This window comes from Tachyglossus aculeatus, chromosome 10, assembly GCF_015852505.1.
Source record: "Tachyglossus aculeatus isolate mTacAcu1 chromosome 10, mTacAcu1.pri, whole genome shotgun sequence".
In the NCBI taxonomy this organism is placed as follows: domain Eukaryota; kingdom Metazoa; phylum Chordata; class Mammalia; order Monotremata; family Tachyglossidae; genus Tachyglossus; species Tachyglossus aculeatus.
Genome location: NC_052075.1, coordinates 22,460,251 through 22,484,985, shown reverse-complemented (window position 1 = coordinate 22,484,985; position 24,735 = coordinate 22,460,251). Strand labels below are relative to the sequence as shown.

Here is a 24,735-nt window from a genome sequence, read left to right as displayed (position 1 = left end):
GGGAGTCCTAAGGACCCGGCTCCTCCTCCTGTCTGCGGTGTGACCTTGGGCAAGTCACTTAATTTCCCCGTGTAAAACGGAGATTAAGACTGTGTGAGCCCCATGTGGGACAAGGACTGTGTCCACCCTGCTTAGTTTATGTCTACCCTATCGCCTAGACCAGTTCTTGACACATAGTAATTACTTAAATGCCATCATCATCATCACTATTTGCATAGCATTTGTTTGCTATGTGATGATTTTTTGAAGTTTTCCTCAAAGGATCATATCAGGTAAGTTAGGAACAGCTTGCTTTTAACAGATGTAGAAACTGAGGCAAAAAATCGTATTTGACTCCGCCGAATGACTCCGTAACCACAAGTGACAGACAGAATTGGAACAGTTAACCTAAACAGTGCTCCTGAAAACATAGTGTGTTCTCCTTTCAGGCACTGAAATTTTCAATTATAAAGCTACAAGCTTCCCAAACCCAGGCTCCCAAACCAACCACAAGAGGGATGGTACGCTTGCTTTTTTTTAAACTTTTGGAAGAATAGTTTGTGGAGAAAACAGAACTGAATTTGCTTTTAACGCCTAAAGACCTTTTAATGTTTCCTGGCAAGGTTTGCGCTCATTGTCTTTCACACCATGTGTAATTGTATGGTGTTGAAACTTCTTTCTCTGATTAATTTCAGTACTCATCTGAGAAGCTGAACAAAAGTGGCAGTTTGTTCCCTTTCGAAATCAATGGTAAGTTCTAAAGCAGTAGCTGTGTCTTACCGAGGTAATTGGTATAGTAATCAGCCTTTCTGGTGCAAATCAGGTAAAGGAGAAGAATGGGCTGTGCTGTTGTAGAGATTACTGGTTCAAACTGGTCACTGAACAATACTGGGAATCCTTAGTGGTGGTAGCTTTGTATTTGTAATCTGCTTTGCATAGCAAAAGCCCTTGTAGAGTACTTTTTTTTTTTCCACCACTAATTTGGGTAGATAAGTACTCAAAACCAGGGCATTTTTCCAAGTCTATTTTCTGTGGTCTTTGAAGATAGCAGAAAATTGACAAGCATGTGTCTCACCTCTTTGGGCACCATAGAGCCACACGCTGCATAATGTGTTTTGCACATAAGGTGAACTATTTGAACTTTGTTGTTAAAATTAGGTAAAGATCAAGGGTTCACTTTGAGAACTGCAGGGTTTATTTTAACAAATATACAACAAGGTGTGTGTATACTGGTGTTTGCAACTCGTTTGAAATGTTGAAGCTTTGTGTCTCAAAGAAACTTATGGCAGATGTGTAACTTGTAATTATGAAATAAAAAGGCCTTAACCTGTTTTTGACTTCTATTTCGTACAATTTCGTTCTGAAACGTGTGGATTTCTGAATATCCCAACTTAATTTTATCTTGACCTGTTGGAAGGGAGAATTTCTCATCTGTAGTATAAATCTGCCTCATTTTCCAAATAAGCCTAAAGAGCTATTAGTGGCGCATCAGGACAAGGATCTCATATGATTGAATGAATTGTCAATTTGACTGGCTTATGTCTTTGTTTAAAACAATTTTTTACAAATCCTTATATAATGTGGACGAACAGTTGTAAAATAAAGCTGAATGTAGTCCAAGAAAGCAGATTCTCAAAAGAGTATAAGGGTTGACTGGTAAGCATCATAGGCTTTTCATTTTTCATTCCCCCTTCCTCCAGTACCTGTAGCCAGGTGCTACTCTCCTTTTGTTCAAAGTTCTGGAAGATGCTAGTGCTCAAAGTAATATCTTATTTAGAATCAGTCTATCTTGGATTTTTGAATATTCTTTAGGAGGTAGATATGAGAGTGGGGCGAAGGGAGAAATGTTTCTTTTTAGGGGAAGTAAAGAACACAATATGAATGCCATAATGACCCATGCTTAGAATTCCAAAAAATACTTTTCTGTTTTGTGAAATATTTAAAAAATCTTATTCTCCAGATTTTGCTTTATCCACACTAACAAGAGTTTCAGGTTATGAAGTGAAATCTTAGTAAAAAATAACCTCAGAAAAAGGTTTGGATTTTAAAAAGCTTTAATTACACCTAATACACCTCTTTTAACACTTATGTGATGAGTAAGTAAACATTTTTACTAGCCTATCCCACACTTAATCAGTATGCTCTGGTATTGATGCATTTGGCCACATCAATCTTAGAAATTGGGTTTTCTTTTTAAATCTGTCAATTTCTGTTCACATTTTAGCCTTGGGTGGCATCCTGCCCTCCCACACACCCCCTTTTTTTTTTTCACCTTGTCTAATTTCTTACAAAAGAGAGTCCATTCCATGGTAATGTTCACCGCAGATTTAATACAGACTATAAGGAATGAGTTTAAATTTTTCCCAATGTAATGTTGTAAAAATCATCCAGCAACATTGATCATTGTATGCCCCCAGGGGAAGCTCCTGAGGCTCCTTACTTTGTCTTTGGAATAAATTTGCTCCCATTGATTCCCAAGTATCCAAACTGTTGCTCACTTAGTGGAAAGTGATTCCTCTCTTTAAGTAGACAAAAATCAAAATACTTAACCTATACTCCATGATAGTTTTCCTTCTTCAAGGTGGAAAAAAAAAGAGATTTGTATTATTTCCCAAAGGAATCAAAAGGGGAGAAATAGGCTTTTAAAAAGTTTGCTTTGTGGTTACTTCTGCGTCAAGTTTGTTTCCCTTTAAAGTGAAACTCTCGAGGAGCCTAAATTAGCCTTCCAGATAAAAATTCATGTGCAGAATGGTGTACCCGCTCAAAATTTGCATTGGTACACCCACAGCTACCAATTCTCCCCCTCCTCTCTCGCTCCCATTATCACTACATCCAAACCACACAAGCGTCTGCCTGCCACAAATTCAACGTTCCTTCCTCCCACCAAACCCAAAATGCAACAGAATAGGCGTGGCACCCAATTTCCTTGGCTTGGGCTAATTTACGTGAGTTTACCATTCAGTTCAATTTGCAGTTGCTTGGTTGAACTCATTTCTCGTCTGTTAACATTTTTTTTTTTTCTCCCTCTCCTTTCCTTTTGTCTTCCCTTTCTTCCCAACTCGGTGGTGCCACCTTTTCTTCAGTAGAAGAGAGCCCTTGGAAAGTTTTAAATGGGGGCTGTCCGATCAGAAGCGAGGTGACCAAGAGTTCGGCTTTCCCTTTCCCGTCGTGCCCGTTTAGCGCCGCTAACAGCATGGGGCTGCAGTGGCAGGAGGACGCCCCCAGCCCGTCTATGGTGTCGGGGTGGATCAGCGAACTAAACCTTAACGAAAACTCAGGGCAGCCGCTGGCACCACCCACCAAACGCCACTGTAGATCACTGTCGGAGCCGGATGAACTCGCTCGCTGTCGGTCACCGTGGAAACCCGGCAACTCCAAGGTCTGGACCCCCGTCTCCAAGAGGCGTTGCAACAGCGGCGGCAGTGCCACTTTGCAGCGCTGCAACAGCCACGGCAGCACCACCCTCCAGAGAAGCACCAGCATCAGCCTGCCGCAGAACGTCCTGGCGCTCAATAACATTTTCACCATCACCAGCTTCCAGACGTCCCCAGTACCCAGACCCTCCTCTGCCAGCAGTGGCTTTGTGGACAGTAGCGAGGGCAGCACGAGTTCGAGCGTCCGTTGGCATTCCGGAGGGCCGGGCGATTTTAACCCGAGGCGTCGCCTCTCTCTCTCGCAGGAGCACATTACTGAGACAGGGAACCTCTTGCCTTCGGCTAACAGCACTCCCACCTCGACACCAGAGCTCAGTCGGCGCCAGGGCTTGTTGAGATGCCGCTCGCAACCTTGCGTACTGAACGACAAGAAAAGCCGGCTAAAGCGCAGACGAGACGAAGACGTGCGGTGGAATCGCCCATCTTTAGACTTTTTTAAAATGACACGGGTGAGATTTTTACTTTCTTCAGTGGTAGGGCCGGAAAACAGTCCTTATACCCCGGCTGTTCCTAGCCGAGCTGAGTTTGTGGTGAGGAACCAAGTAGATCTCCTTCTGGCTTCCCTGTTTCTGCCTGGGGCAAAACTTTGGTGCAACCTGGGGTTAGGGGGTGGGTAGGGGAGGTGGCCTCAGAAGTTTACTTGTGCAATCCCTTTTGCATCTAACTGCAGTGTAGCGTCATCGAGTGCTAAACTGTACAGATTCGAACGGTGCTACTGGGGTGTTGAGAGGAAGCTTGTTTAAAGTGGGATAGGACTGTGAATAATTATTGAAACACCCTGACAAAACTGAATTTTACTGACTACTCCTCCTCTACTCCATCACCCTTTCTTACTCTGGAGATTCTCATAGGTGAGAAACTAAAGTTTCCTTGAAAGTGTGATTTTTTTTTTTTTTTTTTTCTTTTGGCCTGGGTTAGTATTCTTGGAGATACTGGGCTAAATTACTCCCTCTTATTAGGTCTTGATAGTAAGTCAAGAGATTAGAGAGAAACATGAACCCCTCCAGGCCACTTGCATGGTGCCCTGACCCATCTGGGTACCCACAGGTAACACTCTAAAGCTATCACTCTTAATGGTGGCAGAGTAGCCTTTTGGAATTAATGGATCTCTGTAATAACCAAACAAAAGGAAAGGCAGATCTTTGACATAGTAATTTTATTATTTTTGCATAGGCAAAACATCCTACTGAGGTGTCATTGTTATGCAGCCAGTATTAGTTGTGCAGGTCTGTGGTGTTACTCTTTGGCAAATTGTGCATAGTGGAAAATGTGAAAATTTAGAATGAGCTGATGCTTCAGAAAGTTCTAATAACAGCAGATGCACATTTGTCCTTCAGAAGAGCTAAACCCTAATTGTTTACAAGGAAAGAACACTGTGCCAACTTCCAAGCTAGTGCTACTGATCCTCAGGACACTGTTTCCTAAGACACATTCAGTTGTATCCAGAAGATATTGTTACATTTTTCAAATTAATTTGGTGACTAATAACCAACGGCTATTTGCGGGGGCTTTTCCGAAGGCACAGTGTATTTGGCACAGCCAGGTGAGCCGGAATTTAGTAACTTCTTGTTGATTGGTTGGTTTGCTATGCGATACCTCCCAAAGAATTGTCTGCTGCCTAGTGAAAAGGACACTTTCGGTCCTTTTCGACCTTATCACGCGGGGGTAATGGGACCGTGTAAATCCTTAGGGAACTTGAGCGGGTGCAGGGGGCAGAATCTGTCTTTCTCTGGAGCCATTCTCCTAAAGGGATTTCAGATAATGGGAATCTGGTCCAAACTCCCCACTGGACCCCTGAGTTACTAGGGCCTTAGTAGCTCAAGGTGGGCTTCTATACTCTTGACCATCACGGCCCCAGGGTGACCGCATTTCTAGGGCATGCGGCAATGTTAAAAATGCACTTGCCTCAATCACAAGACCCCAGCAGGATGAAGAGAGGTTGAGCTACTTCAGAGGAGGTTGTGGTAAGGCATTGCCTAGGGGAGGAACAGGGTCTGTTTTTAATTTCTCAAGGATCCACTGGATATTTGTGAAGTCTTGGTGGATTTTAGCTCCAGCAGGGGAAAAGTGTCAGTGCAGAATTGTGTAGAGTCGTGAGAAGGACGGTGACGATACTGGTGACATGAAGTTTATGGGTTGCACAGTTATTTCAGGCTAAAAAATAGGACATTTCTACTTCGCACTGAGTGCCTTGTGATGGCTGATACTTGTAGGGTGTGTCTGACTATCTTCACCTTTGGCCCCAGATAAGTGAGTGTGGAGAACCATTTTTTTCTTTTTATATTTGGTTGTTTTAGGTTCTTGTGTGACTGACTAGTCCTTCTTGTATACGTCCAGGTCTCCTGTCAAAAAATATAGATGCTTGCGGGTGTTGGGTTGATATTGTAAAGGCTTTAACCCTAGCATTTCTTGGTGACGTTCCCAATTTTTTTTACCTTAATAGTATACTAAGATAAGGTAACATACATGAAATCAAATCATATTTTCCCTGATCAGGCTAGAGGTCACAGTGTACATTTGTCTAGTGGTTTAGCCATGTCTTACCCATTGGTACACACTAAAAATTCTATGACCACTGTAACGGAATAACAGTCTAATACCGAACATCATTTCTATAGGCAGTGTCATCACTGCTTTCTGGATGCACTCCCAATTTATGTGTTTCATCTGCTTATCAAATAGAGTTTATGAACCCATTTTGTTCAATGTGCTGTTCACACACACACACACACACACACACACACACACCCACCCACCCACCCACCCCCCTTCGCCCCCCTTCCTGTCTGATTTTTGTGACGACGCTATCTACAAGATGCAAGCTAGCTATTGAAATTCAGCCAATTTTCTTTCTTTGGACAACAGAGCAAGTTTTTCTTTCTGACTGCAGAGGGTAGCAGTCAAAGTGATTTCTAAGTGTGCAGGTCATTATGAATCAAGCAGAAACAATTTCTCAGTGAATGAAATGAGAAATGGATTCATTTGGGCACAAAAAACAGGCAGCTAAGCAAAGAATAAGCACATTTGTGTATTTCTAAATCAATGGTATTGGGTGCATGCTATGTGTAGGGCACTGTACTAAGCACTTGGGAGAGTACAATACAATAGAATTCACAGAAACCTACTCGTAACAAGCTTACAGTTTTAAGGGGAAGGCAAATATTTAATATAATTAAATAAGTAAAGTGCTTGGGAGTGTACAATTCATCAGAGTTGGTAGATACGTTCCCTGCTCACAAAAAGCTTAACAAGGTCCTGGTAGCCCAGAGCCCAAGGCACATCCATAGTCAGAGTGACCATGACAGCAGCCACTAGTGTTCCTGTGGATTTGGGGAGGCCTCAGACTGTGGACGCTTTTCCCTTTCCCACCTAGGCGGTTCATTGCGGTTGTGTAACGCATAAGTGGATTCCTCCCAAGTGGGATGTACTCGTGGGTGAGAGGCTCAGTGGAAAGAGCCTGGGCTTGGGAGTCTGAGGTCATGGGATCTCATCCCAGCACCATCACTTATCAGCTGTGTGACTTTGGGCAAGTCACTTAACTTCTCTGTGCCTGTTACCTCATCTGTAAAATGGGGATTAAGACTGTGAGCCCCACATGGGGCAACCTGATTATCTTGTAGCTCCCCCAGTGCTTAGGGTGCTTGGCAAATAGTAAGTGCTTAACAAATACCATCATTGTTGTTGTTGTTGTTTTTATTAGTAGTAGTGGAATGAAGTCTCGTTGATGGCGCAGAGAAGAGCAGTAGCTAGAGGGGAGGCGCTTATTTACTGGTGGTGTTTTGCTCGTCTATGATGAAGAGGGTTAGCTCTTTGAGGGGAGGGACCCGACGTTTCTGATCGGAGATTGGAGCTCTGCAGGTGTAGTTAGCAATATGGAGGGTAAAGGAAATAAAGGAACAGAAAAAATGGCTCAGTAAGCAATCTGAGAGTAGTTCAGGGGTAAGAACAAGCTGGCCAGTTGGGATATTGATTTTAAAGGGACGAAGAGAGGTGTTTTACTAATCCTCCTTTAACTGAGGTGCGTAGTATAGTGCTCTGCACACAGTAAGCACTTAAATACCACTGACTGACTAGTGTTTGAGAGTTCGTACTGTGATGTGTGTGTGTGTGTGTTTTTCCCCATCAGGAAGGTAAGCTTTGAGTCTTGGAATGCTTAAAGGCTCAAACTGTGGTGTGATGCTCACAGTTGCAAAACCTGCTCACACCTACAAGCTCCCATTGGGCTTTTGGGAGCATTGCAGCAGTTGGCAGGGAAGATGTAGGCAAGCTCTGAGCTCCTTGGCAGAATCTGTGGACTAGAAATCCATGTGGAGAAAGCTAATTAGAAAAGAGAGGAGACACCACTTAACAACGTGTTTTTGCATGTGTATGTTGGTGTTTATGAAGTAGAAATAAATGAACAAATAGAAAGAGGGATAGACAGAATTCTGAGGCGATTGTAATGTAGTTGACTGGTATGAAGATAAAGGAAGAAGGCAGTTATATTCATGTATCGTGTAGTTTTAGCTATGTTTTCAGTCATGAAATCTAACACTAGAAGGCACTTTCTGGACAGAACATAGCTGATATTTATGTTTTCTAACTGACCCTGTTTGTCCTCCAAATTCAGTCTGAAAAAAGTTCTACCTCTAGATTTCTAGTTGTCAATGTCTAGAGGAATGCAGATTGAGAACGTTCTCTCTGGTAATATATCCATCCCTGGTCATTTGACTTTTTATCTGGCAGGCATTCTTAGCTCCAGTAAAAAGATTTCTTCTCCCCTGCCTCCTCATCAAATACCACACAGATCCATCTTCAGGATGAGCAATAACTTCTGAACCAAGGCAGTTTGCAGTTTATTTCCTCTAGAATCAACCAAGATGTATCTATGTGTCAGAGGCCTCACATCACTACATGGTACAGGTTATTTCTGTTTAAGTGGGCGAGGAGAGTGACATTTAGTAAGCACTTCCAAAACTTGGCAAACAAAATAAAACATAGTACCATTTATGAGCCATAATGTATTAAAACCACCCAGCTTTCAAGCCCAGTGTGGCAGTATAGTTTTAGCATCCTTTTAGCATCAAATTTTCATTTGTGGTGAGAACAAAATACATATGTGGCTAATAAGTTTTTTTCAAAGCAGCCATTCAACTCACCAACTTCTCCATTTGTGTCACCTAACCTTCAGGTTCTGAAATAATGCATTTCACTTGTATTGTTTGGAAAATGTCTTTCCTCCAATAAGCATAATAGAGGGCAGAGAGAAAACCTCTTTCCAAATGTCCATCGTAGTAGTCACCAGTAGATCAGTCACCCACCCGTAGGGTAGGGCCAAGCAGAGCAATATCTGGGGTTCCCTATCCAGAAGCCCAAGACCTTGTGTGCCGGAGAGGGGGTGGAAGTTGGGGGGTCCTTCTCTCCTCCCTTCCTCCTCCTTTCCCCCACAAACACACTCAGCCTTGCAAACGGGACTCTTGGGAGCAATTATTATATCAAGGCTGTAGGGCCCAGGCCAACTGCCCTCTATCCAGTTTTTCTCTACTTAGGCCAGGCTGGTGTCCGTCTTCGGGAAGGGAATCATGAGAGGGAGATATTTACCCATGGAATTTCTCTACTTTAACTTCCCTTCTCCCCCTAAGTGGCCCTGAACTCCTTGATCTCTCTCTTACCATCAAGTTTGTCCTAAATTGAGATTTTTTTTCAATGAGCCCTTGGAAAAACCAACATTCCACATACCCCAGTTTTTCTTATCCGAACCAACCAGTGGCATTTATTGAGGTTTACTGTGTACAGAGCACTGTAGTAAGGCTTGGGAAAGTTCAGTTCAACAGAGTTGATAGGCATGTTCTGTGCTTACAAGGAGTTTATAGCCTAGAAAGGGAGACAGATATTAAATTAGGGATTGATGCATAAGTGCTTAGTACAGTGCTTTACACACAGTAAGCACTCAGTCAATTTTTTTTATGAAAGTTAATGTAATTTCAGTTACATAGGTGATGCCAACATGATGGTCTCAAATAACTGCCCTTAAGCCAAACAAAAAATAATCAAACTCAGACGCTAAGATAAATACTGACTTGGGAAGGAAATCACATCTTTTTGTGTGCTAACTCATATAAAGTCATCTCTCTGAAAAGATTCTTATTGAGGTATGTGCAGTTAGTATGCACTTCTTTTGTGTCCAAAATCTCACCACCAAATTATTTAAATTATACTAATCTGAGCAATATATTTGCAGTCATGCCTTTTGTAAGCCATGTTTGCAAAAGACATTTAGGTAGTTTCTGCTAACTTTTAACCCACCCGTGTCACCTTATTTTATATCTTTGTTTCCCCATTAAGGTTTGAACTTCTGTTTTACAATCCTGATCCTATTCTCTGTTGGTCTATTACTTTTTTAACCTTGAGTAATAATGTCATTTACTGGATAAAGCTCTTGGGGTGTACTGTTTACTTACAAGAAACTTATACTCTAATGGACAAATCCAGGGGATTGTACTGTATACGTAGTGTCCTGCAGATTATTTCTGTTAAAATGACCTCAAATTAATCATTCTTATGCACAATGTGGGCTTTTGTTAATTTTTAATCAAAAATCAATATTTTTTTGGTAGTCAGTTTTGATAAAGGTAGTACAGAGAGCCAGAGTCATAGTCGAGAATTTTGATGGTTAAAAGCCAGATAAAGTAATCCAACTGGTTTGCAGTTTTAGTAGCTAGAAAAGCATGGCTGTCATCATTAACATTAACAGTGGTATTCATTAAAGTGTTTACTTTGTGCAGAGCCTGGAGAGCACACTACAGCAGAGTTGGTAGACATTCCCTGACCATAATGAGCAGTGAGTAGAATAAAAAAAAATGTTTGCGCTCTTCAATCAGTGGTATTGAGCTCTTAATGTGTGCAGAGCACTGTTCTGGGAGCTTGGGAAAGAAGAGAGCAGCAGACCCATTTCCTGACCACAGTGAGCTTACTTGAAAATCATTTAGGAAATACCCTATAATTTGCTGTGTGGTCAGTTAGAGCTTGAGGTTTAAGCTGTCTAATTTTGTCCAACATAGACGTAATTTCTGGAGTCTCTAGTACTCACTCATAATAAATCATCTAATGCCACCAACTGATATTGAACCATAACCTTCTTTACTTGTTAAATTTACAATTTGATGTCATTCTTTGTTGTAGGCACAATTTTAAAATTGCGAGACATTAATTCACAAAAAGTGTTTTCTTTACATGAGCAGAGGAGGCATGCTTTACATCAAAGTAGTAGGCCTGTTGGGTTTATCTTCAGGTAGGATATTATAGGGTTAGCTAGGCGATTATAGGAAAATGATAAATGTAAAAATATAACATAGATGGGGCTGTTATTGGTCTCTCTCTGAAGATGAGCATATCTGTTAGAAGGAAGAAACATTTTCCTGCCCTCTCCTTTCTAGGTCATAGTGAGCAATAGTGAAGGGCAGTATATTAGAGTAACTGAACTAGATAGTGGACCGGGGAAAGGAGGAAAAACCCTGCCTCTGGCTTTATCCTGAATGAGGAATTTTCTTCTCCCTGTCTCAAACTCACATGATTGCCCCAACATCGCGAGTTGATCAGGAATGTTTATTAAATGACATAAAGCTTTTTGAGGGCAGGGATCATGCCGCCTTTTGTTTTTCACTCCCGAGGTCTTACTTAGTATAGTTTGCTGTGTACAGTAGGTGTGCAATAAATACTATTGATGAATTTGAACTATTTTCAGTTCTTGAAAGGAAGCTATTCTCTGTGCAGCTCATTATCTGTTTATTACTTTAGTGGTGCCTATAAAGTTGAGTTGAGCATCTTACCCTATAATAGCAGTGTAAGCTTATTGATTTATAAGTGCTCTGTGCAAAGTTGTATAGTAATGTAATATGGGGGGGCATGGAAATTCTACAATTCTCAAAGGTTTATTGAGAAGCAGCATGGCGTAGTAGAGGAAAGAGGACCTGGGAGTACGGAGCCTGGGTCTGCCACTTGTCTGATATGTGACCTTGGGTAAGTCACTTAACTTCTCTGTGCTTTAATTTCCTCAGCTGCAAAACGGGGATTCAATATCTGTTCTCCCTCCTACCTATACTATGAGCCTCATGTGGGCTAGAGACTACATCTGACCTCATTACCTTGTGTCAGCCCCAGTGCTTAGAACAGTGCTTGACACGTAGTAGGCGCATAAGAAATACCACAATTATTCCACTTTGAGGGGAGAGAATGTGTGCACATATCCTTACTAGTAGACGATTCTTGTAAACTTAAATTCTTTCCAAAAATATGTTGACCTTAAACGTGTAAAGCATCAAGGAATAATTTTATCCATCCTTCTCATTCAGAAGTGTAAGTTTAATAGGCAATTATGTGACTTTTTTTTCAGCTCTGCATCTTTATTGTAGTTTTATCCATTGTTCAGTTGCTTGTAAGAATCATTTTATGTTGATTAGCCTGTATTTATTATACTCTAGCTCCTTTGCCAGCCTTGAATGTTTTGGTGACCTTTCCTTGGCATAATTTTAGGTTAAATTTTTAATTTGAGAAGGGGAAAATTCTAGTTAGAGTTTGTGTGTCTCCACTGATTTGAATGCATTTGAGTTATTTATATATTTCATTATTCTATTTCTTAATACTATGTTATTTACAACATTGATTTAAATACTTCACAACTTTCGTTTATGTTCTTCTGCCTTCTGTTCATTATAGTGTTTTTAAATAAAAATTGAAATACAGTAAATATCATTTCTGCCGTCTCATCCGAGGCTAGCATCTACTTTATCTTCTCCTTTCACGCATCTCGCTGTGTAGTAATTCTTTTAAAGGAGCTTCATTTCACCCAAATTTTGAAGGTTGTACAAGCTTACGCGCATAGGACCTGTGCAGCCAAAGTACAACTAGAACGCTGTGATATCTGTTCATAATTTATCAGCCTTGAGAATCAAGGAAAACAGTCTCCAAAGCACGGGACAAGCTTCTGTCTTTCAATATCTTATTTTATTGTTCCAGTAACAGTTCTCACCAGGCAGTCGGTAAAGTCATCAGGTGGCCTCCAGCTTCCTAACCATCGTTACCAGCACCAAGTACTAATGAAAAATAGGATTAAAATGCCCTTTTCATTGTGCCTTCTTCTCCCCCCTCCCTCCCCCTCCCCACAGCTCTCTCCACCTTCAAAGCCATTCCGACATCACATTTCTTCCAGGAGGCTTTCTCCGATTAATCTGAAATCTCCACTTTTATATGCTTCAATTGTCACCTCAGCCCGTCTACTCCATTAGAGCACTTAGGAACTCACACATTTTCTCTTCACCCTATCACATGCACATTATCTTTATACTCTAGCACGCATGCCTCCTCATTTAATTACAAGTCTGCCCCCCTGCAGCTCCATTAGATTACTAACTCCTTGAGTAATAATAATAATTGTGGTATTTGTTAAGCACTTACTATATATCAGACAGTGTTTTAAGCACTGGGGAAGGTACAAGATAATTAGGTCAGGCACTGTCCCTGTCCCACACAATCTACGAGAGAGACCGGATGTTGAATCCCCATTTTACTGTTGAGGAAACTGAGGCACAGAGAAATTAAGCGATTTACCCCAGCTCACACACAGAAGCCACGTGACAGAGTCAGGATTAGAATCCAGCTCCTCTCACTCCCAGACCCATGCTCTTTACACTGTACCGCTCCATGAGTGCAGAGGTGATGTATACTAATTCTATTGTCCTTCATTCATTCAATCGTATTTATTGAGCACTTACTGTGTGCAGAACACTGTACTAAGCGCTTGGAAAGTACAAGTCAGCAACAGATAGAGATGGTCCCTACCCAACAAGGGGCTCACAGTCTAGGAGGGGGAGACAGACAACAAAACAAAACATGTAGACAGGTGTCAAAATCATCAGAACAAATACAATTATAGCTATATGCACATCATCAACAAAATAAATAGAATAGTAAATATTCAATTGTATTGAGCACTTACTGTGTGCAGAGCACTGTACTAAGCGCTTGGGAAGTACAAGTTGACAATATATAGAGACGGTCCCTACCCAACAACGGGCTCACAGAGTACAAGTAAAATAAATAGAATAATCTGTACAGATATATACAAGTGCTGTGGGGAGGGGAAGGAGGTAGGGCGGGGGGATGGGGAGGAAGAGAGGAAAAAGGGGGCTCAGTCTGGGAAGGCCTCCTGGAGGAGGTGAGCTCTCAGTAGGGCTTTGAAGGGAGGAAGAGAGCTAGCTTAGCGGATGTGAGGAGGGAGGGCATATACAACAGAGTTCGCAGATACGCTCCCTGCCCACATGAGCTTACAGTCTAGAGGGGGAGACAAATTTTAATATAAATAAATTACAGATATGCTCTGGGGTTAAGGGAGGGGTGAATATAGTGTGCAGATCCAACTGCAAGGATGACAGAGAAAGGAGTGGGAGAAGAAAAAAATGAGGGCTTTGGGGTCCCTGAGTGGATTGCTGCAATAACTGTTGCTGTTCAGAGTAATAATAATAATATTTGTTAAGCACTTACTATGTGCCAAACACTGTTCTAAGTGCTAGGGCTGATACAAGGTAATTGGATTGACCCCACGTGGGATTCACAGTCTTAATCCCCATTTTACAGATGAGATAGCTGAAGCACAGAGAAGTTAAGTGACTTGCCCACGGTCACACAGCAGACAAGTGGCAGAAGCGGGATGATAATAATAATAATAATGATAGCATTTATTAAGCACTTAGTATGTGCAAAGCACTGTTCTAAGTGCTGGGGAGGCTACAAGGTGATCAGGTTGTCCCACGGGGGGCCCACAGTCTTCATCCCCATTTGTTCTGTCCCAAGCTTAAGTACAATGCTGTGTGTACAATACATGCTCAGTAAATGCTATCGTTAGTTGATTGCATTAGACACGGAGCCCAGCAAACTCAGTCCAAGGAAATATTCTAATGAAATATGTTGAGCACTATAGAAGTGTAGCACTGTAAGGGAAAGATTGCTTTCAGAAAAAGACAGATTGAAACTAGAGGAGAGAAGGCATCTCAAGCGCTTAGTACAGTGCTCTGCACACAGCAAGCGCTCAATAAATACAATTGATTGACCTCAATTTTCAGAGGGAGGTCTAGGGAGAGCTTTACAGTGACTGTGAATTGTGTGGTGTCCAAACAACTCACCATCAGGTAATCATGGCCACTAAAAGAAAAACAACCTCAATAGGCGCCTGGGCCTTATTTAGTCTAACTGCAACCCTGACTTCCCCTCCTCCCACCCACCAAATCCTTCTCAAAAATAGTCGACAGGAAACAGAATCAAAGTAATCTTTTGCACTTAATTTGCTCTTTCCCCATTCGTAACTTTATTATTGAAGACCAGCATTAAGAATAATTAAGAATAATACTTATAGGCAGACATTAGGGATCTCACAAATGTTACTTGAGTTAAAAAAAAAAACCGCGTGCTTCAAAACCAAAATGTAATTAGGGTGCACTGATCCCTTTAATGCATTGTTATTTTTAAGTTGAGACATTAATTCAAAATGTATTTTTAGACTCTCTCTAGGGGTTAGCTGCGCTTGCTTTGAGCTTTTTTGCTTTATTAGCACCTGCTCATGTGTCTCCAAGTTCTCAAAAATATTTGGTGGGATCTGGCCGTATCCATCTTTGATAAGGAGAATTTCCAGTTCTCGATAAATGTTAGATCTAACATCTATTTCAGATGTTAGAAATCTGAAGTCACTATTGCTTCCACTTGTCATTGGTAGGTCTGACGGGCAGCCTCAGAACATTGTGTATGATACATAGTGCTTTCTAGGCCGGTGACTTAATTTGGTGACACAAGTTAACATCAGAGATCGTGGGTCACATTTTTACAATCCATTTTATGATACCGTGGACAATTTTGTAGATGTTTACGACTGTGTACTAGTGGTATGGATATGCACAATATTTTGCAGCTTCGAGTTTCTTGCTTTTGCTTCGCAATGCCTTGTTACAGGTTTCTAAATGGAATTCTTTAGGCTAAGAAACTAGTCATAGAGATTTTCAGTGAACTATTACAATGGTTTCATGCCCTAGTTATTTTCAAAAGACTATTTTCTTTACCTTTTATCAGGTTACTAAGGATTCAGATCTGTGTATGGTAATATTGAAATATATTTGTGTTTCTGCAAGAGGGCTTTTGAGTAGCCCCTGTTTATTTTTCTTTTTCATTCACATTTAGATTTTTAAGGAAGAAAAATCATTGAGTTGCTTTTTTTGTCAGAGTAATTCTGCTCCTGCACATAGAGACACTAATTAAGGTGATTGGTGCTCCATTAAAAAAAATAATAATTCTTTACTACAATTTGTGGTTTAAATATTAAAGCATACATGTGTTCCGGGTAGAATTTTGGGCAACTATGGGGATTTAAAAATACTAACCTGAGTGACACAGCACCTAAGCTTTCTTATTGTTCCCCAAATATGTAATTAATCTCCATCGAATTATTTTAGATGTATGCCTGTAGGAAATTACTTGTTGACTTTACTCCAGTTCTCTTCCAGGATAGATCTATAAAATGCTGTTGCTGGGAAACAGCTTTAACGTCATCCTTAGTAATAAGCCTATAATACAATTGTTGGTTTTAGGAAAGTGGATTAAAAAGGTTGTGGCTGAAGGAATTGAATCTAAAAATGTCCTTATTTAGATTGGCAAAGGTGACAACCAAAGTTTAAACCGGCAACGTTCCTTTTTGATCTTGCTAGGAGTTCAAGTTGAAGCTAAATCTTGGCTAATCCGCTCGTATCCAAACATTATGGCTTTAGTTTTTCCTTTTTTGAGAGAGAACCTGAATGAAAGATGATGCATTTTCATACCAAAGTGATCATGGGCAAGTCATTTCTCTGTACCTCGGTTCCCTCATCTGCAAAATGGGGATTCAGTGTCTGTGCTCCTTCCTACTTAGACTGTGAGCCCCATGTGGGACCTGATTATCTTGTATCTTCAGCGCTTAGCATTGTGTTTGGCACGTAGTAAATGCTTAACAAAAACCCAATGGTTAATACTTATTATTAGTATTTATTATTTGATGCATGAGATATAGGATGCCAGTGGACAGGAGAGAGGTGGGCTGGACAATGCTTCAGGAAGATGATCTGGGCAGCAGCAACAGTATAGGCTGGAGGGAGAAGAAGCAGAGGTCAGGGAGATGGATGAGGAGCCTGATGGAGTGGTCTAACCGCTGTCGGGAGAAAGCTTGTACCAGGGCAGGTTGCAATTTGGAAGAAGTGCAAAGATGTCAGTAAGAACTGGCAAGATTTGACAGTAAACACTGTGGAAATTGACCGATAGCGAAGGGTACAGGACGATGTCAAGTTTGGCCCATTTGTCACCTCCCCAGTTTGGGACAGTGAAAGTTATCCTCTAAACTGTAAATTCATCCTCTAGGCTCATGGGCAGGGAGCATGTGTCCCAACTCCATTATGTTGTATAATAGTAAGCGCTCAGTAAATACAATGGATTGCTTAGGTGTCTGTGGGGACACATGACATTGAAAACATAGAAAAACACACATTTTAAGAGCATTTCAGTCCACTCAGTAAAATGTGATCCAAAACTTAACAGTTGCTAACAAGCCTCTTACCAGCGTTTTATAACCGGTAACAAAATCAGTGGCTGGAATTTTACTTTATCTTCTGTTGAAAGTGCTGACGAGCAGGGAAGTTACCAAAAAGACAGGAAGAGAACCAGGAGGGGAGGATGATCATGCATAATTCAGAGATAATTTGCCCACACAGGACTGATAATTGTTCATAGAGCCAATGGGGATGTTGGCATGAGTGTTTGTAGTCTTTTATTTGGGTCAAAAAAAAATGGCTTATAGCAGATGTCTGTAGTCTTCCTCCAAATATACCATTAACATTGTCTAGAAAGAATCCTTGACTTATGCCCTCCCATTAGTCCACTTTGCCCTAAGAAATGGTTTGGCGTTTTTATAAAATCTCCCTCATGTAACACTACTGAATGAATTGTTAAAAACAAAATGACTAGAGGATATTAAACTGGAAAACAGTAGGATGCAGTCATAATTTTTAAAAGGCAGTTGTATTTATTGAGCAATTACTGTGTGCACGTAGTAAGCTTAGTACGGTGCTCAGGAATACTTGAGAGTACAGTATCACAATATAACAGACACCTTCCCTGCCCACAGTGAGCTTACAGCCTATGGAAGGAGTCAGATATTAATATAAATAAATTAAAGATATGTAAATAAGTGCAGAATTTGAGGTAAAAGAATTCACAAATTTTGGGTGTGTGTCAAAACCAAAAAAGCCTCAATGAATCCTTAAGTCTTAAACATGATTGTGGCTTCTTTTCTTCACTTGTTCCCAAAGAGGGAACTCATCATTGGTATTTTTTAAACATTTCTCCAGGAAAGAGAAATTAGTAAAACTTCTCCTTTTTTTAGAAGAATAAGGATTTTATTCTGCATTTATTACACCTCACTCGATTCCTTTAGTTTTCTTCCTTCCTCTCTGACTGTTCTTTTGCTGATGCCTTTCTAACTGGGTTTCTTTCAAGACTGTCTCTGGGTCTCTTATTCTTTTCCCTTCCCGGTCACTGGGGAAACCTATCTGCACCCCAAGGCTTCAGCTATTATCTCTGTGAGGATGACTCCCAGATCTGCCTCCCTAGACTAGATCTTTCTTCCCCCCTCTATAATTTCACACCTCCTCTTGCTTAGAGGACATTTCCACATGGATGTCCCACTGCCAACTTCAGATCAATCTTCTGAAAGGTGAATTTCTTCCTTCTTTTGCCAAATGATCTCCTCCATGTAAATTTCCAAACTCAGCTGACACCACCATCATCTTCCCCGTTCCCAAAGTTTGTATTCTTAGCACTGGATTGTGGAAGAGGGAATGTTTCAATTGAAAGAGAACGAGAAATCCAGGGTAATGCTCTCTCCCCTCCACAACATTTCACTAATCCGTCCCTTCCTCTTCATCCCAGTGGCTACTCTCCAGGTGTGGACACATCTTCCAGCTAGACTATTGTAAACAAGTCTCCTATCCTCCTGCCTCTTTGCTCTCCCCACACTGCTGTCCAGATAATCTTTCTCAACATTTTATTCTACATACACCTCAAACTCCTCAAAAACCCCAAATAGCCCCTCATTTATCTCTCTCTACCAAACAGAAACTCCTGACCATTGGCTTTTAGGTACTTTGATATACTTTAAAGTGCATTTTACTTACTGCATCCTAATCCACACTCTCCATTCCTTCCATCCCCTGTAACGTGCTCGTTTTCAGTCTTCTATTTCCAGCATGCCTTTCATTTCTTCGGCCAAAAACTCTCCACCTTCAAACATGTCAGACCTCAGTTCTCTTCCCCTTCAAAGCCCTTCTGAAAGTCCACTTCCTCCACGAAGTTTTCCCTGATGAATTTTTCTCCTCTCCAGGGCGTAACCTCCCAACTACCATCTCTGCACTTCTGCACCCATAAGGCTCCGTGTTGTCAAACTTTGTACATGTCAATTTAAATACATTAAGGAGCTCTCCCTATCTGTTAATAATTTTCTGTCTCCCCTGCAATATTTAAGATCAGAAAGGGAAGGAATCATGCCTCTTACCTCTAGTGTACCGTCCCAAATGCTAACTAGAGTACTCTGCATGTAGAAAATGCTCAGTGAATATTACAGATTGATCAGTGGTTGGACTTAAAGAGAATATGTTGGAACCACTCTTGTTTGGATTAGAATTGTTTGACAATTTTTGCTCTTCTTGAACCTTCCACATTGAAATTTAATACCTCAAACCCATTCCAAACATTCTGCTCCTCCATCACCAACCTACCTCGATTTTTGTATATACCACCATCTACCCCTTGCACATGTCCTGCCTCTGGCCTGGAACTCCCCCCTTCCTAAAGGACTTCCCACCACTCTCCCCACCTTCAAAGCCCTCCTAAAATCATTTCTCCAAGCGGCCTTCCCTGATTTAAACTCTGACTTCCCGTCTCTGCCCTCCCCTCTGCATTGCCTGTGCACTTGGCTGAGTACCCTCTTAAAGCACTTTATAGCCACTGTCCCACAGCACTTTTTTTTTTAATGGTATTTTTTGAGCACTTACTATGGGCGAGACACTGCACTAAGTGCAGGAGTTGATACAAGATATTCAGATTGGACACAGTCCACGTCCCACATGGGGCTCACAGTCTTAATCCTCATTTTACAGATGAGGTAACTGAGGCACAGAGAAGTGAAGTGACTTGCCCCAGATCACGCAGCAGTCAAGTGGCAGAGCTGGGATTAGAACCCAGGCCCGCTGACTCCCGGGCCCGTGCTTTTTCCATTAGGTCAGGCTGCTTCTTATGATCTACTAATTGCCCTGCTTGTAATTAATTTTAATGTCTGACTCCCCTGAATGCTGTAAGATCCTTTGGGCAGGCATTGTTCCTGTCATATGTAGTATCCACAAGTGCTTAATACAGTGTTCTGAACTCAGTAAATATCAACAATTGATTGATTTAAACTCTAAGCCCCGTTTGAGTGGCTCTTATCCAGAAATATTGTGTTTACAATAAATAGAAGCCCAATCAATTCAGATTGAATGTTTTCCAGGATTAAAAATATTGAAGTTTCAGTAGGCATTTATAGAAGTGTTTATAATATTGAATCGTAGAATAAAGACTATTATTTGCTTTGCGCTTTATTCCATTTACATTGATTTTTAATGTTTATCTGGAGTAAAGTGTCCAAAATCAGTCTAGCTACCCAAATATCCCAGGTAATTGTATTTGCATAGTCGGTCAAAATGAGCTTCATTGTGATCATGTTAATGCCTGACCTTCACTGATCATCAGGCAGTGACCTGGAATTGCTCCAAGGCATGGAATACTGACCTTGCATGAGCTTAAGTAATAATAATTTTGGTATTTGCTAAGTGCTTATTTTGTGCCAAGCACTGTACTAAGAACTAGGGTATGTATGAGATAATCGGGCCCCAACGTGAGGACCACAGTCTAAATAGGAGGGAGAACAGATATTGAATCCCTATTTTACAGATGAGGGAATTGAGGCCCAGAAAAGTGAATTGCCCAAGGTCACACAGCAGACAGGTGATGGAGCTCGGTTTCGAACCCAGGTCCTCTGGCTCTCAGGCCAATGCTCTTTCTATTAGGCCACACTGCTTCTTATGGAACCCTGATAGGAGATTGGTTCAGCTGAATTTTTTGGGATGTGAACAGACTTTGTGTATAATAAATATTTTTGATAAAGAATCTCACAGATCCCTAGGTCATTGGTGGGGGCCAGCGGGTCGGGGAGAGGGGTGGAGTCCCTTGAAGATCCCTCAAGATTTGGATCAGTGACTTCTAATGATCTTGGTCAGTAAAGACAATTTAGTAGAGTTGTGTTTATCTAGAAGAACACCAGCTTTTAAAAAACAAATAATTAGTCTGTATCAAATCTGGATAGCCGAGTTGTGTGGCTAGGTGAAGTCTAAATACTGGCATTTATATTGTAAAGTTTCTCTAAACATCCCTGTTTCTGAGAATGTTACCTACTTTATGGTTTGAACTAGTAATATTTATCAATCAATAGTTTTGAGTGCTTATTATGTGCAGAACCTTGTACTAAGTGCTTGGGAGAATAAAACAAAAGCGTTGGAAGATACATTGCCTGCACTCAAGGGGTTTCCAATCTAGGGCTTATTTGCAGTGCAGTATATGCTTCAGTAATTTCAGTTTTAGAAACCGTGAGGTAACTTATAGAGTTGTGGGGCAACAACAATAGTCTGCTGTATTGTGGTGACTTTATCTTTAAGGTGTAGGTCGGGTTGGTTTTCAAGGTTGACTGAATTATTTGTGTAAGAAGTATTTACTGCTGGATTATAAATAATGGGATCCTTCTGAGTTTTGGTAGTTGGCTGTACCTTAATTTAATTATTGTTCATTTTGAAATCGTAAAGTATCTTTAATAGTATAATTAAAGCAGCACAAGTTACTGCATTCTGCCTGACATGTACTTTGGATTAAAGATGAATGAAAAATTTCCTCATTTACTCTTAAAGATAGGATGCCATGATCATTTTTGTGAAAGCAGAAGTTTTGACTTAAAAGAGCAGTTATGGAATGATTTGAATTTTTTTGCAGGTGTCTTATTCATTAGAGGTCTTTGCACACCCATATTATGACTCTGATAGGCTTGGGGATAGATTTATCAAACAAGATCAAAGATTGATCCCTTTCTACCCAAAGTTGGGGGGCTTTGGGTGTAAAGTGCCCGTCCCACGAGTACCTCAGCCTTTAATTAAAACCTTAAAGATAGATTTTAAATACTCCACCTGGAATGAGTTGTGGTTTTGGGGAGCTGAGTTTGAGTTGCAGGGAAATTTTTTTCATGGTTTATTTTCCAAGAGCACATTACCACTTTAGCTTTGTGTGAATTTCTCTGTGATGATGCATACCTTTCTTTTCCTCTTCTACGCTACCTTAAAATTGGAAATTTGTAGGCGGTAGAGGGGCAAACTGTACTCTGGATTGACTGCTAAGCAGAAGAACACAGGTAAGAACTTCAGTTCTGGGGCAGAGCACTTAACTGAGACTGTTTAATTTTCTAGACATTTTGCTATTATGTACAGAATATTTTAACATCTCTCTTTCATGCTTTTATGCCCTTAGGCTTGAGGTTTTTGTTGGCCTGCTGCAAAAATAATCATGGATTTGCATCTTCTTAAATGCCCCTTAAGTTTAGATAAATTTGGTGCATTTTTTTTTTTTTAAACCAGTGTGGCATTCAGCCGGTTCTCAGGTTTTGGACACAATTGGTTCCTGAAAACTGTCTTTAGACAACTCTGTAACTTATTTTCACTTAGGGAAAATATTATATCTGTTCTTCTCCGTACTATAGTGTCTGTCTCCCCTTCCAGAATCTAACTTCCTAGGGGACAGGGATCCTGCCTATTAATTCTGTTGTGCTTTCCCAAGCACCTAGATCAGTGCTTTTGCACACCAGAGGTGCTCAGTACTATTAGTTGATTATAAATGGGAGAATACCCTATTCATATTCAGGGTTTCCAAAATGGTTCCTCCAACCTTAAAGAAAATTAGTGACATTAATGTATTTACTTCAAGTCAGAGAGGTTCCGTAATGGGGTAGAACTGAGACCGTCTGAACTATCTCCCAATTTTTTGGCTTTAAAGATTGCTTCCCTATTTCCCTAGAGCTCCACTGTGCACGTCGCCACCATTTTCATTGTCATATTTATTGAGCACTTACTGTCTACAGAGCACTGTACTAAGCGATTTTCAGAACTAGTGCTGTAAAGGAGGCTTTATGAAGTTGTGGAGTTGAAACGGTGTAAATGAGAAACGTTGGGAGTGTGAGCTATTGTAATTCAAAAGTCTTGAATTGAAGACTGATGAAATATTCAGCATTATTTAAACAGAATCATTCCAGTTACCGTTGACTTGTAAAAATCTTCAGTGACAGTTTCTTGGGCTTTGAGATGTATAGAGACTACATTGAAGGTACTTTTTTCTGCTTCTGAATTTTTCTTCCTCAAAATATCGGTAAGAACCCCGCCATTGGTGATCTAAAGATTTGCCTTACCCATGCCATCTTTTGCCAAATAATTTGCACTTCGTATCATGATGATCATTTTAAGGGAAGTAGAAGAACAGTCACCATCTTCCTCCCTGCATATTACAAAAACATTTTCCTGTAAAGAGGTTATTTACTTTCTTTTTAAAATACTTTTTGATTTTCAAGATATTTTGGTCCAATTGAGACACAGCTGTATATCTTTATACCTTTTGGGGCACAACTAATAATAATATTATTATTATTATGTTCTAAGTGCTGGAGGGATACAAGGTGATCATGTTGTCCCACGTGGGGCTCACAGTCTTAATCCCCATTTTACAGATGAGGTAACTGAGGCTGAGAAGTTAGGTGACTTGCCCAAGTTCACACAGCAGACATGTGGTGGAGCAGGATTCAAACCCATGACCTCTGACTCCAAAGCCCATGCTTTTTCCACTGAGACATGCTGCTTTTCTAGCCAGTACCCCTAATCTAAAATAGTCTGAGTTAGAGGATTTGATTTCTTATTTAAATAGAAGGAACACTAATAAACCCAGGACCTCAAAGACACCACCATAATTATTATCTTCAAGAAGAAAGGGGGGAGAATTAAAATTTTTAAATTATCAGGGTATCCATGGAGTGTCTCTCTCCAGCATGATTCTAGTCTGCATCTTCTTCAGCTCCTGAAGATAATTATTAACTGCACCCTGAAACACAGTAGAGTAGTTAGTAACTTTGCAACACAACTGAAACAGTTCAGGGAACAACCCAAGGGCACTAAAATATTTGAAAGTCTTTTCAAAGCATTCTCCAGTGCATGGCACATAGTAAGTGCATAGCAAATACCATCATCATCATTATTATTGTTGTTCTCGGATGTCAAGGGTATTAATTGAGCACTTACTGTGTGCAGAACACTGTATTTTGGGCGAGTATAATATAGAACAGACATTTTCCCTGCCCACAACAAGCATAGTTTAATAATACAACTCTACAACAATAGAACCATGGTGTACCTTACTTTCCCAAGTGCTTAGTACAGAGTCGTTTCTACACTGTAGGCTGATAATATTTCTGAAGAAAATGAGGGTTGTGTTTCTGCCGGGACCAAAAAGCCCAACTCACCACCAAAGATTTTTGTTGGCTGACTGCGCTTTCCAGATTCTGCTACCCAAACAGTGTAATAATAATAATAATAATAATGATGATGGCATTTGTTAAGCGCTTACTATGTGCCAAGCACTGTTCTACTTTCTAATTATACACAGGTAGACAAAGAAGGAAACGTAGGCTTCCAGTCTGTTCTCTGGGACAATCAATCAATCAATTGTATTTATTGGGCGCTTACTGTGTGCAGAGCACTGTACTAAGTGCTTGGGAAGCACTTGGTAATAATGGGGGTAAGCTTTTAGGACAAAACATTTCATTCAGCTGCGGAAGTGCCCTACCTTTTTTATGACTGAGATCTAGAGAAGGAGCGTGGCTCAGTGGAAAGAGCACGGGCTTTGGAGTCAGAGGTCATGGGTTCAAATCCCGACTCTGCCAACTGTCAGCTGTGTGACTTTGGGCAAGTCACTTAACTTCTCTGTGCCTGTTACCTCATCTGTAAAATGGGGATTAAAACTGTGAGCCCCCCGTGGGACAACCTGATAACCTTGTAACCTCCCCAGCGCTTAGAACAGTGCTTTGCACTTAGTAAGTGCTTAATAAATGCCGTCATTATTATTAGACCTACCATTCATTCAAACTGATCACCTTCTATCGTCCCCA

The 24,735-nt window shown here is 40.8% G+C and overlaps 1 protein-coding gene across 4 annotated transcripts in view; it reads left to right on the top strand.

Moving 5' to 3' along the window:
• Positions 1-24,735, top strand: part of FAM53A (family with sequence similarity 53 member A) — a 106,502-nt gene that overhangs the window by 48,051 nt on the left and 33,716 nt on the right. For 3 of the 4 annotated variants that reach the window (XM_038752903.1, XM_038752905.1, XM_038752906.1), the window contains 2 exons: positions 675-729; positions 3,063-3,862. In XM_038752903.1, the coding sequence (XP_038608831.1) occupies positions 675-729; positions 3,063-3,862 (855 nt within the window). The remainder of the gene's footprint in view (positions 1-674; positions 730-3,062; positions 3,863-24,735) is intronic. The other variant, XM_038752907.1, reaches the window with a different exon arrangement.